Raw genomic sequence first — 16,826 nt, 5'->3', positions numbered from 1 at the left:
ATTAACTTGTGGCCACCATTGTGCCATTGTGTCAGTGTTAACTGTGTAACTTCCATGTCCCTGCACGAGTTGTTTTTCTCTTGCTGCTATGTTGTTGCTGTTGGGTATACACTTTATTTTGTATGTGTGATTTCTTCCTTTCTTCTTTTTCTTTCTTTCTTTTAGTGTTTTGAATTTGTAGATTACTTTTTCCTTTAGATTGATAATGCTGTCTTGAAATTTAAAGATTGTGGGTCTGGAGAGATGACTCAGTGATTGAGAGCCCTGGCTGCTCTTCCAGAGGACCTACGTTCAATTCCCAGCACCCACATGGCAGCTCTCAACTGTCTGTAACTCCAGTACCAGGGAACCTGACACCCTCACACAGACATACATCCAGGCAAAACAGCAATACACATGGAATACAAATTAAAAATTATTTAAAATGTTGTATAAAAATTTTTTTAAGCAGCCAGGTGTGGTAGCACAGTTTTAATCTCAGCACTTTGGAGGCAGAGGCAGGTGGATCTCTGAGTTTGAGACAAGCCTGTTTACAAAGCAAGACCAGGACAGCCAGGGCTCTGTGTAACAGAGAAACCCTGTCTCAAAAAGCAAAACAAAAACAAAAGAAAGAAAAAAAAATTTAAAGACTGTTCTGCCATCATAAATCTGCTTTTTGTAGAATTTTCAATAATCCTTCCATCCTCTCTCCCTCTCTTCCTCCCTTCTCTCTCGACTGTCTTCTGCTCTTTTGCTCGCTCCCTTTCCCCCAGGCCCTTTCTTGTAGTGTGTAGTCACTGCCTTCTCTCTTGTACTTGTCTACGCTCTTTCTATTTTGAAGGCTGATGAGTGGGTAAAGGTCATATATAGCAGTGGCCGCCATGACTTATGTCCTTCCTGTTCATGTTGGACTATTTTTCTCAGAAGCCTGGGGTGGTGCTGCAGTACTTTTCGACCAGGCTCTTGTGAAGTTGTCTTTGCTTTTTGTGCCTTTGTATGGGTGGAGCACCTGTGTCTTCAGTGTCTTGGTTTGTAGTTGGACTGCAACCACAGATGATAGAGTTACTGTTTACCCTTTCTTGCTGGCCAGTCCTCAGAAGGTGGCTTCTGTTGGCAGTGTCACTGTGTGCAGGTGTTGCCCACACTTGTAATCAAGTGAGTCTGAGCATCTCTGGCTGGAGATGTGCTGCTTGTCACCGTGTAGGCGACACAAAAATAGCGCTTGCCTCAAAGAGGTAAGAAACTTCATCTGGAGCCAAATGTGAGCACTTGTGGCCTGAGAACACAGAATTAGGTTACCACAATTGCCTGTTCCAACAAGGTAGCAATTGCATTAAGTTTTCATAGAAACACTTTTTGAATACATTGGTGAAAACATCAGGTAGGTGATTACAGCAAAGGAGAAAATCTTAGTTCCAGTCTCAGATGCTGTCTGATGAATTCTCAGGTTTTGGTTGGGGAGAGCGAGTGGTCTGCTAACTCTACATTTCCAACAGTCTATTGTGAGGGCTACAGAAATGTTACATCTAAGGGGGCTGGGGGTTCAGGGGTGGGGCTGCCTAACAAGGGGCTAAAGGCAGCACAAGATAAGTTTTAATTAGGCTCTTGACTGTGACGTTTGACTTCCCCAGCCTTTGAAGTTGTAATCAGATAATCAGCCCTGTGGAACCGTGGAGGGCAGGGTGTAGCTTCTTTCTGGGAATTTCCTCTACAGTGGTCGGGCTGCCCTGGTAGAAGCTCACAGGGACTGAACTAGGCATGACCCTGGCCAGAACATCGGCTCCCACTTTTCTTATCTGCTATGATTCAGTTTTCCAAGCATAAATGTTTCTAAGGTTAATTTCCAGAGCACTGAAATGTTGGTTTCATCAAGTCTGTCTAGCTGTGAGGGGGGAGTTTGAAGGGGGGGGGAGACTTACCAAATAGACTTAGTCTTAGATTTTGTGTATTTTCTTCCACAAGATTATCCTAAAAAACAATGCCCACACCCCCAGAAATTCCTTAGGAAAATCTCTGAGGGAAACAGTTATTTTTTTAAAGGTTTATTTATTATTATATATACAGTGTTCTGTCTGCATGTACACCTGCACATCAGAAAAGGACACCAGATCTTATTATAGATGGCTGTGAGCCACCATGTGGTTGCTGAGAATTGAACTCAGGATCTTTGGAAGAACAGCCAGTGCTCTAAATCTCTGAGCCATCTCTCCAGCCCCCTTTAGAATATATTTAAAGCACAACTCTAGCCTCATGTATTTGGGATGCTTAGGCAGCAGGATCATGAGATGGAAACAGCTTGGGTTACATAGCAAGATTCTTGAAAACAAAACAAAGATAAGAGGGCCTGGAGAGTTAGCTCATTGGTTAAGAGCGTTGACTATTCTTATGGAGGACATAGGTTCAGTTCTCAACATGTACATGGAAAATCACAACCATCTCTGACTTCAGTTCTGTGAGTTCCAACGTCCTCTTCCAACTTCCTGGGTACCAGGCAAACATATGGCACACATGCATACATACATTCAGAAAAAAACAAAAACCCCATACACATTAAATAAATAAGAGAAAGAGTATATTTAGGTTCTCTATAAAGTTGTGTGTTCATGGGTATTCACAGAGCACAACCTCACTGGTGACCTACTAATTAATAACTAGATCATTCTCATTCTTTGTAAAATATTAGTTTATAGCTAACATCTGGAACAGATGTAGGCAGTAGAGGCAATACTTTGCATTCATTTTCTCTCCCCCTCTTCTTTTCTTCCTTCCTTTCTTTCTTTGAGACAGGGTTTCTCTGTGTAGACTCGCTTTGTGGACCAAGCTGGCCTCAAACTCATGGAGATCCACCTGCCCCTGCCTCCCTGAGTGCTGGGATTATAGGCGTGTGCCACTGTGCCCTGGCTAGCATTAATTTTCAACCCCGTTGCCTCACCCCTGCCATCCTTGCCAGAAAAATAAATACTAGGTAGGCAGTCTTCCATGTACTTCATTGGATGGTTGATTACTGCAATGGCAAGGGACAGCGCATTGTTACACAGACCCAGATGTAGCTCATGGTGACATGAGGAGACAGACCTAGAAGTACAGCCATCTAGTAAACTCTGTAGGTCCTACAGTCCAGCCAGTTACCCAGGGTGGGGGACGTAGTGGCTGAATTGTACTCTTTCCTACCAGAGGGAGTTAAGGTTCTTTTCCAGCAAAGGTAGTTTGCCCTGCAAGGACTCAAATTTCCTGAAGCTTCGGTCCCATTGTACCAATTAGCCAGTCAGCTTAGAGTATGACATCTAGCTCCCACCAATGGGACGAGGCACAGCCAGGGGTAAAAGATGGATGCCATCTTGGCTGAGTGAACTCACTAAGCCTGGTTTGGGTTTTGGTGCAGTTTTTACAAGAAGAATTGCCTTGTTGAATTTTCTCTTTGTGTAGTCCTTTGTGCAACAGCAAGATTTTGTTTTGTGGTTTTGAGACAGGGTCTGGCTGGCCTGGAATGCTCTGTGGAGACCAGGCTAGTCTCAAATTCACAGAAATCCATCTGCCTCTGCATCCCAAGTGCTGAGATTCAAAGTATATCCCACTATATTTGGCATTTTTAAAAAAAGCTTTTTAAGATAACAAACATGTCTATTCTTCTTTTACTAGAGTTGTTACCTGTCATTACCAGTGAAAATATACCCAGTTCTGAGTAATTTTGCTTTATTCTTTAAGTGCACAGTAGTATGTTTTCCCACTGTGCACTCCTTATTTGATCAGTTAGAAAGTAAGAAATGAGGGTTGAGGAACTGGGAGTGAGTCATTGTTTTAGTGGGTAGTTTGTATAGAAAAAAACGTGTATGTTTCAGCAATAAGGATTAGGTAAGGACAGATGAGGCTCACTTTCTTTGTCCATTATCATCCCAATCAAGAATATTTAATGAGCTTAGGTTTTCTAGATTGTAGAAAAAGTTATGTTCCTATTATAGTTTTCTTTTTAATGTGTAGGTTATACTATAAATGGCTAAAATTAAAAACATGTTATTGGCATTAGTACTTTTAAAATATAAAACAATATTTAAATATTGCTAATGTTTTGTAAATAAAATAACCCGTTGCTTAAATTGTGCTATTCTAAAGAACAAATGTTTGATAGTATTTTTTTCCTTGAAGAGATGTGAAAGCTGGAAACATTCTTCTAGGAGAAGATGGCTCTGTACAGATCGCAGGTAATGATTAGCATAACTTTGTGTGTGTGTGTGTGTGTGTTGCATAAAGGCACACATGTATGTGCTTTCCCATTTGTGAGTGCACTTGTTACCACTTTGCCTCAGAGCACCCTGAGCACTCATCTTAAGCGGCCACCATATCTGCCTACCATTTGTGTGGGTGCTGGAGGTGTGGAAAGGGCTACTCCTGGGGCTACTGCCTCAGTTCATAGTATTTCTTTTTATTTTGATGGAATAGGTAGAACCGCCTTATTTGTCTTTTATGTTTTCTTAGTATCTGATTCTGTTCCAAGGACATCTTTCTGTTTCAGCAGCCTCTCAAGATTGCTTCTACTCCTCAGATAGCTTTCCTGGCTGTTACTCATTGCTTTCCATTTTCCTACTCCCCACCGTCATTAGGGTCTTCTGATAGGGCTTCCATCTTGTAGCACTCTGTGCTTTTATTTGAAGGAGAAACAGTTAGGATTCCCCAGTGCTGAGGAACAAATACTTTTTTGAGAGGTGATGTGAAGTGGCCTTTTCTAGGGCTGGGGTGATTGGGTTTAACTGTCAGCTTGACTCAGTCCAGAGCCTAGGGAGGGAGGCTCCATGAGTAACTGCGTAGATGAGGCTGGCCTGTGGATGTATGTGAGGGGTTTTCTCAATTACGTTCATTGAAGTAGGCTGACTCACCTTGAACTTGGGTGGCACCATTGTATGTCAGCCGAGCACTAGCATGACATATGATGTGATGGCTTGTTGGTCTTGACTGGGAATGTAGTGTGGTCAGCTGCTTCGAGTTCCTGCCACCTTGACTTCTCGTAAATATGAGTGAGCTATTATTTGCCAACTTTCTCCTAGAGTTGCCTTTTTAAAAATCATAGTAGCGAAGCTGGGTGTGGTGGTGCACGCCCTTAATCCCAGCACTTGGGAGGCAGAGACAGGTGGATTGCTATGAGTTTGAGGCCAGCCTGGTCTACAAAGTGAGTCCAGGACAGCCAAGGCTACACAGAGAAGCCCTGTCTCGAAAAACAAAAAACAAAACAAAACAAAACAAACAAACAAATCACAGCAGGAGGAAAGGAATAACACAAGGGTGGCACGGAGTCAGTGCCTTCTAGGAAGCAAGCATGCGTGCAGTGGGAGCACAGCTTCGGCAGGTTAGAGCTTAGGGACAGGGTTGGAGGGAGTAGTTTACCCATCCAGATAAAACGCCAACATAGAATTGATTCTTCTGATGTTAACTTTCTTTTGGTCAAAAGAAGAATGAACACTTCTCACTAATTACAAGACATGGAGTAGTATGGTTACAGCATGAATAATTTTAGAATGCATCATGAGTTGATAAAGGGAAAAAAAGCTACACACAGTGCCATATGTTTGGAACCTGACTGGAGGAGGGAGCAGAGGTAAGGAGGTTTCCAGGGCTCACTGGCTAGCTAATCTGTCTATCCTACACCATGAGCTCCAGGCTCAGTGAGAGGCTGTGTCTCAAAAAATAAGATAGTCATTGAGGACTGTACCCACCATCTGCCTCCTGCATCTACAGAAACGTGCACAGGTGAGCGCCCGCCCATGTGTGCACACACTCATGCACTGCACATGAATGTGAAAAGATGCAGAGCAAAACATAAAGCAAACAAACATGAATCAGTTACTAGGTGCCAAGTGATTGGTTTGACCCAAACACCAGACAAAGCCAATTGTTGGGTCCAAAGCAAGAACACAAAACTCTGATGCTAGGAGTAGCTCAGCACGGTGATGTGTTAAAGTTGAAGATGTGCGTATGCAGACCCTAGGCAGTAGCTTCTTATAAACTCCTCTGTACATTTGCAGCGATCTCTTCATCATGAACTTTAGACATTCCTAATGCCCTTCACTAGCAGACAGTGTAAATAAATTGTGGTTAATTCATTTACCACATACCACATGATGAAAGGCAGCAAGCACAACCAGCACAACTGTGGTTACCTACAAAAGCACTGAGAGGTCATGTGGGGAGAGCAACTGAGCATTAGCACCTTTGTCTAGCCATCTGTGCAGTGACAGGAACTCTGCTGCCTCTCTTTGCTTTCCCATACCCATCCTATTTCCAGACTTTACCAAGTGTTTCCTTAGGTAACTTAAAACAATTTTGTATCTGTTTTTGTTGTGGTGAAATAAAAAATTTACTATTGTTAACCATTCTTAAGTGTTTGATCCTGTGGCTGTGCACTGCATACCTAAGAACACAGCCCACAGATTCACGTGCATCACACTTTACTTATGCATTGCTCCCTCAGTGATCGTTCAGATTATATCTGCCTTTTTGACTATTTTGGCAAAAGTTGCTATAAATTGTGTATAAATATCTTAACTCCTGTTTCCACCCTTTCTTTTCCTTCCCTCCTCCCCTTTCCCGCTTCCCCCCATCTGTTCTTCCCTTCCTCCTTTCTCCCTACCTCTCTTCCTCTTTCTTGTTTCATGTAGACCAGGCTAGCTTGAACTCCTGATCCCCTTGTCTTCTGTGCTGAGACTGGAGCCATGTGTGACCATGCTTGGCTTATTTCTCCTGGGTTCTGTTCACGAGCAGGATGAGTGCTCTATGATGGCGCTGCATTAGCTTTTTAAAGAGGATTGCCTTGGTCACGCAGCAGCTGTGCCCTCTTCATGGCTTCCTGCAGTTCACAAGGGCTTCCATTTATCAACATCCACAACAACGTTGATTTTCTAGGGTGCTTTTGTTTTGTTTTGTTTTGTTTGTTTGTTTGTTTTTGGTTTTTTGTACACAGAGTCTTTTCACTATGTAGCCCTGGCTGGTATGGAACTCATGGAGATCACCATGCCTCTCTGCTGGAGTTAAACGTGTATGCCACTATGCCTAGTTTCTAGGTTTTTTGTTGCTGTTGGTGGTGGTGGTAGTGGTGTTTTTTGTTTTATTTTTTATTTTTTGGTTTTTTGAGACAGGGTTTCTCTGTGTAGCCTTGACTGTCCTGGACTTTGTAGACCAGGCTGGCTTTAAACTCACAGCGATCCCCCTGCATCTGCCTCCCAAGTGCTGGGATCAAACGTGTGTGCCACCACCACCCACCTAAAAATTTTTTTTTATTAGTCATCTAATTTAATGTCAATCTCACAGTTTTGATTATACTTGTCTAATGATCAGCTATGCTTTCATACACACACACACACACACACACACACACACACACATTGTTCATCTGCTTCTTTGTGGTCCCGGGGGTGGGGTAGTGCTCGCCTTAAATCTCAGCACTCGGGAGGCAGAGACAGGTAGGCACACTGTGGGTTTGGGGCCAATCTGGTCTATAAAGTGAGTCCAGGACAGCCAGTGCTACACAGAGAGGCCCTGTCTAAAAAAAGAGAAAGAAAGAAATCCTTCGCTTGTCCTTTTAAATGTAATTTCTGTTGTTGCTGAATTGTAGGGCTCCCCCCCCCCCCACCTTGAGACAAAAACTTCACTTTACAGCCTGTGTTTACTTCAGACCCTTTAGCGCTGGGAAGTAGACATTCTTTGTGTATTCTGGATATTAATACTTTTTCAGTTGTGGTTTCAAGTGTTTTTTCTGACTCTGGGTTTATTTGGCTTGTGGTTCCACGGACTTCAGTCCATGGCTGACTAGACCCATTGATTTGGTCCTAACGTTCACCCTGAGGTAAGGCAGAGTGACAGCGTGGTAAGTAAGAGCATGTGAGATAAGGAAGCTGTTCATGACTGTAAGGAAGCAGAGAGCAGCAAGAAGGGTCCTGCAACAGGGGATCTTTCCAGAACACTGGCCAGTTTTGGCCCAACCTCTGCACTGTCTCCCCAAATGCTATCTTACTCTGACTCTGTACCGGGATTAGTCCATTGATTCTATAGAACTTTCAAGAGCTGTCACTTCCCAGAATCCATCTGTTGGCAACTAGCCCAAATTCATGGGCCTGTGGGAGAGATTTCCTGTTCAAACTATTACTAATGCTGTGTTGTTGCATTCTGTTTCAGATTTTGGTGTTAGTGCTTTTTTAGCCACTGGTGGTGATATTACCAGAAATAAAGTGAGAAAGACGTTTGTTGGCACCCCTTGCTGGATGGCACCTGAAGTGATGGAGCAGGTACTGTGAGTTCTGTCTTTTTGAAATGGTTCAAGATTTTGTTATTAAACCGACAGGAAACCTTAGTGCTTGTGTTTGCTCACTATGCCAGGCTAGCTGCATGGAGTACATGTTCTGTTGGTTGGTTAAGAGCTTACTCTAAGGACAAACAGTACTGCATTACGAAGCAAACGACAACAGCAAAGCTGCAGACCTTTACATAGACACAAGAAACTCAAGCCTATACCAAAGACAATCCAAGGAATAAGATAATAAAATTAAAAAAAAATATGTCTTAGTATAGACGTACAGTTTCATTGCTAGGGCTTCTCTCTGTTTCCTGTTTGCATGTCAGACACGTCGCTGCAGACTCTTGCCACTTGTTGCATCGCTTAGAGTGAACTCTCATGAATTCAGAGCTCATTTCTTAGTGCTCATCTCATCTTCCTGATGGTATTGGAAACTCTTGACTGTACAGCTTTATTTGCTTTCTTCATTTTTCTTGGGTTTGTCAGGCTGTTTCTCTGACCTCTTTTAGGCTGTCTACTCTGTCCTGGAACCAGGCTGGCCTCAGACCCTCTAAAGGCCTATTACCACCAGGCTGGCCCTCTCTTCTCTACTCTTGAGTCTTCCAGCAGGTTGTGGTGGGGCACACATGTTCCTAGCACAGGGTGGGACAGGAGGATCATGAAATTGAGGGCAGCCTAGACTGTATAGCCACATTCTGTCTCAAAAAACAAAGCAAGATGTTGTTTCCTAGGGGCATCTTCTGGGCACATATTCACTAGATGGTCTCATCCGTGCACCACTGTAAATGGTTCCTAAGTTACACACCAGCCAGACTTACTACTGTGCATACTATATGGGAACTTTTCATGATAGATGTATTGCCATACAGCCTGTGGAAGGAGGAGGGCACTATGGCTACACAGTGTCATACAGCCTGTGGAAGGAGGAGGGCACTATGGCTTCACAGTGTCATACAGCCTATGGAAGGAGGAGGGCACTATGGCTACACAGTGCCATACAGCCTGTGGAAGGAGGAGGGTGCTACGGGCTTCACAGTGTCATACAGCCTTTGGGAGGAGGGCGCTATGGCTTCAGTGTCTTAAGAGGCTGGACTCAGGAACAGAATGAACAAGCATGGGCTATGGAGAAAGGCTGGGCCAGGGAGACAGGTATGAAAGAATTTGAGACTTCATTGGTTTTCTGGGGTGGATGTGGTAGCGGCTAGGCATGGTTGTCCCTGATCTGTCTGATAGAGAAGCTTGTGCAAATAAGGAATGTTGTTCATGGAGGGAGCTTGCCTTTGGGTCATTAGAGGCCTTCCTGTTGTCTCAGAAGGCAGGACAGCACACATTGACCACTGACTACAGCTGTGGAGACCAACTTCTCTTATGTAGCTCAGTATAGAAGATGGTAATTATGGTAACAGAAATGGTGAGAAATTTGGCAGCCTGTTTGAATCAGATCTTTTTTTTTTTTAAATCTACAATTCTTTTATAACCTTTTTCATTGTAGTAATAATGATAAAACTCCTGGATATGGTAGCACATACTTTTAATTCTATCACTCAGGAGACTGAGGCAGTCTGGCCTAGCAATAAGATCTTGTCTTAAAACAAACAAACAAACAAGAAACCTCACAGTAAGGGAGATAGGAAAGAAAGGCAAGGAATGATAGTTTCACATTTTAATAAATACTTTATCATGAATATTTTCCTGTAGAATTAATAAGCACTGCTAGTAATTGTCTATAGCATCCTTTTAAATGAGTACAGTAGTTAGCAGTTTACTGGTTTAAAGTCGATGGACACGTTGTGGCAGTACACATTCATAATCCCAGTACTTAGGAGTCTGAGGCAGGAGAATCAAAAATTCAAGGCTAGCCTGGGCTACATAAGGAGCCCTCTCAGCACCCTCCCCAAAGCACCAAAGCTTATGACACTTTAATTTTACATGACATGCTAGGAACTTTTGTATGCCTGCTTAAAGTAATGTTGCATCTCTCTCTCCCTCCCTCCCTTTCTCCCTCCCTCCCTCCTTCCCTCTCTCCCTCCTTCCCTCCCACCCTCCCTCCCTCTCTCTCTGTTGTCCATCTTCCTCCTCCCTCCAACCATTTCAGGTTCGAGGTTATGATTTTAAAGCTGATATTTGGAGTTTTGGAATCACAGCGATTGAACTGGCCACAGGGGCAGCTCCTTATCATAAATACCCACCAATGAAGGTGAGGTTCATATTCAAAGTATTGTTCCAGCTCAAGTCCCAGTTACTTTCAGAGCATTTTATACTTGTCAATCCTACAAGTAGTTATTTATTTTCCTAGGCATTGTGTGTGTGTTGTAGCAAAATATAGTCTTTCCAATGAAATTACCAGCATAACCATTTTTACTTTGAATTATATAGGGTCAAACCCAGAACAAACCATTTTTGAATATGCATTTAAATGATACATATGTTCATGACGTATAGCCATCACCGTATCCAGATGCTTTCTTTCCTTGGGTTCAGAGCCACTGGCCTCTTTTATTAGCTCTAAAGGACATAGCAGCAGCTGACAGTGGGCACCTTTGGGGGACCGTCCATCTATAGTTCCTCACTAATGTCCAGTTCACATGGAAACCTGGGCTCTAAACAGTCTGTTTCCTATGGTACTGAGTGTTGAACCCAGGGTCTCCCACATTCTAGACAAGGACATATATCCTCTGGGCTAGAGCAGCAACCCTTAAAACTCCACGTGTGTGTGTGTGTGTGTGTGTGTGTGTGTGTGTGTGTGTGTGTGTGTGTGTTTGTGTTTGTATGTACTTTTAAGAGTTCAGAGGTTGTTTGCCAGGTATGTTCTGCAGTTACTCTTCACCTTGTATTTTGAGACAGGGTTCTTCCTGAACCTGGAACTTGCCAATTTGGCTGGACACCTGGCCAACAATCACTCAGGACCTGTCCTCCTCACCTCCTCCTGTCCCCCTCACCTCCTCCTGTCCCCCTAGCTGAGATTAGAGGCATGGACCACCACACTCAGCTTTTTTATGTGAGTTCTGAAGGATTGAACTCAGGTCCTTAACACTTATACAGCAAACAATTTACCAACTGAGCCATCTCCAGCCTATAGATGTCAATCAACTTCTAGAAAGTCAGACCTGCTTGTATATTGGAAAGCTTTGTCCATATTGAAAATGCCTCAGAAGTTCATACTGTACTGAAAATTCCTACAGGTTTTAATGCTGACACTCCAGAATGATCCTCCTTCTTTGGAAACTGGTGTTCAAGATAAAGAAATGCTGAAAAAATATGGAAAGTCATTTAGAAAAATGATTTCATTGTGCCTTCAAAAGGATCCAGAAAAAAGGTAAATATTAGATAAATGTGATGTCTCTCTTTTGATATATAAGCCAGTGTGGGAAGCCCTAAGAATTACATGTGTATGCACGCATGATATTCTGTGTGTATTCTTAAAATGAATGAATTAAAAACCTTGGAAACATTTATAAAGGTCATTTTACAAGATTGGAAGTGATTGCTTTGATTTCAGTGGTCTTATAAGCATATAACTATGTCTAAGTTGTCCAGCTATTTCTTTATATTTCTTACAGCTATGAAATTATATACTGTGAATTCTGTATTAGTAAAATACCATGTTTATGGGAAAGTTTTTCTTTTTTCTACTTGTACCTAAAATATAACTGACATTTACAGTTTAATAACAAGAACTATGACATAACACATTATTTCATGTCAAATAATTGTACTTTCCATGTTGGAAAGATTTTAGTAATCAGAGTTTCAAATAGTTTCTTTGTCGGCTTTAGACATACTGAGTGCTAAGCAGCAGGCTCTTAGATAAGGGCATTGAGTGTGTGTGTGGCTGTTGAACAGTAACTGTAGGTGTGGTCACTGAGTGGAACCTCGTGTGTTTAAGTCACCCAGATCCGTAATCCTAGACATAGAGCTTGAATCTGAAGCTTGTCATTTCTAACTTGGGGCTGCATTGCCACTGTATCTTACTCTCTGTTCCTGTGTGGATGCATCAGCTTCCCACACCCACAGATCCACTCACCTGTGGATCCAAGTGCTCTGCTCAGATTGAATCAGAACTCAGGGTCCTCAGTCTTTTTCTGGTCCTCGTTCCTCAAGCAGTGCATAAAACAGCATGGGCACTGCAGCAGCTGCTCCAGTGAAGCTGGAGGCGTGTGACCTGCGGGAGGGCTGTGTGGGCTCTACACACACCTGATCCACTTAAGTGCAAGGCTTTGAGCGTCGGAGTCTTGGTATTGGCAAAGGGGTCCTGGAACCGATTCTGGGATACCACAGGACAACTGTATATTCCACTAAGTTTCTTAGTACTAAAAGTTGTTTAATTTTGTTTTTTCTAAAGGTCGACAAAAGTAAAAGACTTTGACATCCTTGATCATGTGTCTAGTATATGTAATGGGGCTTCAGAATTTACTGTTGGAAATATTGGAAAGGGTAAGAAAAACAGGCAGCAAAGTTCATGTCTATGTTTTTAGAATTTTTTTCTGTTTCTCAGTAGTGGCTAAAACTGATAGGGAATGCCTTTGTTTCTGCCAAGTCAGCTGACAAAAAGAACAAATTCCTTTTTTATGGAAGTAACAGGTAGAAATCCATCAAACTGAAGGATCTGTAGGTGCCAGAAATAGTGAAGAATCCATACATTACAGAAGAAATGTGAACTAATCCAAGGCCACCACCAATGGAACACTACTCAGTCTGATCTCCTCCTCGGTTGGATTTCTGACACCGTGCTATGACTCTCAGAATTGGGGCCTCGGATCCACCTGGAGGAGATTTTCAGCTGAGGACCATCAGAAAGTATCTTCCTCCTTTTTTATAAAGTGTTTCAGTTTACACATACAAGTGTTTGCCTGCCTGAATATATGTGCACCACATACATATATACAAGGAGCCTTCCTACTCAGCGACATGATAGACATAGAAATGCTTGCCATTACCAAGAGGCAGCAAAAATCTCTTCGTATGAATTGTTTTGACTTTACTTCCTGTAGATTGAGAGTCTACATTCGTGCTCACTAGACACAGACTCAACACCTTTCAGGGCTGAAATGTAGAAACACTGTTGTCAAGCAGCTGTGTATTTGGCTGTAGGGCTCTCAGACGTGCACTTGAAGAGTACCTGCAAATCAAATTCCCTTGGCTACTGGGAACAGAGGCCCAGTTCAAGCTGCTGCCCACTTGGTGACACTGTACGTGCATTAGAGTTCGCAGGCAGCAGCATTAGTTCTTCAGTGGAATGCAATGGTAGCTGAAAAGATTATAAATCTTTAAATTTATTAAAACCATAAATGAAAACCTTAGAAAAACACTAATTATGTCAAGCAAGACTTTTAGAACTGAAAGGTTCAGTTACAATGTAAAACAATGGCTTCTCCTTGTGTGGGCTGGACTATGTGATTTGTTCCTGGGTGAATAAGTCGTGAAGAAAGAAGAAGAAGAACAGTGGAGAAGCCTGGTGGGCAGGCACCTTCTCCACCCGGTCATCAAGGTCACAGCATAATGAGCCTCCAGAAGTGCTGAAATAAGAAAGGTGCATTGCCTTGTGGAGCCTTCTTTGACGCGCGTGCGCACACACACACACACACACACACACACACACACAGCATTCTGCCTGCATGCCAGAAGAGAGCACCAGACCTCATTGTAGATGGCTGTGAGCCACCATGTGGTTGCTGGGAATTGAACTCAGGACCTTTGGAAGAGCAGCCAGTGCTCTTAGCCTCTGAGCCATCTCTCCAGCCCCCCTTGTGAAGCCTTCTTTATCTATTCCATAATTTCAGTTTATAATGAGAACCAGAAAGCCCCAGATAGAGGAATATGCTATGGAGTACCTGACTGGTATTTTTCAAGAGTATTAAACGAAGAAGAAATTGAAAAGCGTGATTAGAAGAGATGATTTGGACATGGAGAATAGATTTGACAGGATATTTCACAGGTGAATTAACAGAGAAGGAGCACCATGGGAAACTGAAGAAATTCTAATAAAATCTGTAGTTTCTAGCTAGAAAGATTGTACTAGTATTAATGACTTGGTTATTTCTTGATAATTATAATTTGATCATATAAAACATTAACTTCATAGATCTAGTGAAGTATATGACAGATTGCATAATATCTTTTCAACTCTTTCATAAGTCAAAACTACTTCAAAAAATGCTTTAAATCTCTGGGAAGTGGAAAATGCATTCCAGTTTAAAAATTAGAGTTAAGTGTTGTTTAAGCACTTAAGATCAAATAACACAAAACACCACTCCATTAAACAGAAAAAAATGAAATAAACAAAACACAAACTACTGACTGATTAAATATCAGGCACTAGAATAAACCGTTAAATCAGTAGGGCGCCTTCCTTCATCTTCTCAGGAATCTTACCAGGACAACATTTTTCGTCTGTTTCACAAAATCACACAATACTTACATGCACAGGTGTAGACTTATCAAAGAGAGGCTAGTGAGAATGGGAGAGTGATAGTCACCTAACCCATGAAATAACCCTCTGCTGGCACAGGCCTGTCGTCTTAGAGTTTAGGGCGACTAGGAGGAACAGAACTTTAGTAACCGTCCAGGGCTATCCAGTTTGAGTTTGAGGCCAGCCTTGCAGACATGAGACTTAATAATCACAACAATAACAGTAACGATAGTGATGATCATCTTTCTAGTCCTGAACCCTTGGATCCTCATGGTACAGAGCCATCTGTTGGACACTCCAGCAGGATGCCTTCTCTCTTACTTGTAACCCCTACAGAGGAACTGCAGGCAGACGGCAGCTCCCTCCTCTCAGCAGTTCTCTGGCTAGTCAGCTTCTTACTGTTCAAGAGTGAACACAAAATTAAGACTTTTTTGTTGGTAATAATTGAGTTTTGTATTACATTCTTTTACTTCACTCTTCCAAAAGCTGTACGTTAGAAAACAGGAGATGGACTTAGAGGAATGAAATGAATAGTAAAACATTATCCTGGGTAAGGGAGGCATTGAAACATCGAAACCTTTACTGAATGTCAAAAATAAGAGTGCTACTGTTTAATTTCAGCTGATGTAGCATTTGCCAGTTGCTCGTTTCCTAACCCACCTTCCTCCTCTGAAGCACTGGTTCTCAACCGTGAAGTTTACTTGGAATTACCTGGGAGGGCTTAAGAACTACCAGTACCTTGGTTTTGCTCCCAAATACTGTGCTCCATTTGGTGAGATAAAGCCTAGTGTGGGAAATCTGAACATACCTCCCAGATGTAGTGCACAGCAGTGTTTAAGAGCCACTGTTCACACTGAGGTTGTACAAGGTTCTGTGTAAGCATCCGTCCTCAGCAGTGTTATGTACCTCTTTGCCTCTGAGAAATAGCATTGTATTACACGGTAAGTATGTGGTAAAATTAGCTGTGGTCTTTGACAAGTAAATTCTTTATTCTTAGCTACCCTCTTTTAAAAGCTTGTAAAATTGATAGTGAGCTTTACTTGAAACAAGATTATGCATAACTGAACTCAACTGAATTTGGGTTAAGTTTGGAAAATTCAACCCCTCCCCCACATTTTTTTTAAGATAAAGGGAAATTGAGAAATCTCTAAGAATCTGTAGTTGCCTTAAACTGAATCCTGTTGGGCTACTCTGTAGCAAGAACCAAATGTTTGATTTCTTTTTCCCAGTCTAAACAAAATTTTATGCTTTGCTAAAACTTTTAGGTAGTTACTGTCTAGCTCCCTGAAGATGATATTGCCAAGTAGCAAACATTTTGGAAGTCTGTAAGAATTCTCTTCTACAAACAATATTTTATTAATGAATTTTTCAAAGATTAGCACTCCCCTTCTCCAGGGCTTCGCTGTAGTCCTGGCTATCCTGGAACTCACTCTGTAGACCAGGATGGCCTCAAACTCAGAGATCTGCCTGCCTTTACCTTCCGAGTGCGGGATTAAAGGTGTGTGCTCCCCACCCCAAAACCTGGCCAATCATTAGCATTTTTCTCTGTGAGTGTTTGTTCTGCTCAGTGTGCTATGCCAAGATTATTTTGTTTTTTGGCAGGTGAAGGAAAATGGAATATACTGAGTGTTTAGTTTGCTGCTCAGAAGAAAATTTCTCATTTTTGAAGATGGAAATTCACATTATGTTTGAAAGCTAAAAACTCTCTTTCTGCTTTTAGACCAACAGCAGCAGAACTGTTGAGGCACAAGTTTTTCCAGAAAGCAAAGGTGGGCATTGCAGCTTGTGAGTGTATGCATTCATATGATGCTCCTCTGCCGGGCGCTTTGCATTCAGTATTTCTAAGTTGCATTTCTTAACATGATTACATTTGGAGAAATTATGACAGATAAAATAATTACTACCAGTGTTATATATGCAGACTTTGGTAAGTTAGTAACTTGCTTGGGAAGCTGAAGTGAAAGATGAAGACCTAAGTTTGATTCCCTAGAACCCACAAAAAAGGTGAGGTGTTAAGACTTGGCTTATAATCCCCCAATTGGAGTAGAGACAGACTGATGCCTAGAGCTCTTTGGCTAGTAAGACTAGGCTAATTGGTGACCCTCAAATCTCAGAGGGAGATCTTGCCTGAACAAACAAGTGGATGCTGGGCCTAGTGCA

The 16,826-nt window shown here is 42.2% G+C and overlaps 1 protein-coding gene across 2 annotated transcripts in view; it reads left to right on the top strand.

The window, feature by feature from the left end:
- Oxsr1 (oxidative stress responsive kinase 1) overlaps window positions 1-16,826 on the top strand; it is an 81,805-nt gene that overhangs the window by 47,327 nt on the left and 17,652 nt on the right. For both annotated transcript variants that reach the window (XM_051140771.1, XM_051140772.1), the window contains 5 exons: window positions 4,123-4,178; window positions 8,140-8,249; window positions 10,353-10,454; window positions 11,440-11,573; window positions 16,387-16,435. In XM_051140771.1, coding sequence (XP_050996728.1) covers window positions 4,123-4,178; window positions 8,140-8,249; window positions 10,353-10,454; window positions 11,440-11,573; window positions 16,387-16,435 — 451 coding nt within the window. The remainder of the gene's footprint in view (window positions 1-4,122; window positions 4,179-8,139; window positions 8,250-10,352; window positions 10,455-11,439; window positions 11,574-16,386; window positions 16,436-16,826) is intronic.

This window comes from Acomys russatus, chromosome 32 (genome assembly GCF_903995435.1).
Source record: "Acomys russatus chromosome 32, mAcoRus1.1, whole genome shotgun sequence".
Lineage (NCBI taxonomy): Eukaryota > Metazoa > Chordata > Mammalia > Rodentia > Muridae > Acomys > Acomys russatus.
Note: the sequence above shows the minus strand (reverse complement) of the source record. Positions and strands in the feature narration are given on the sequence as shown.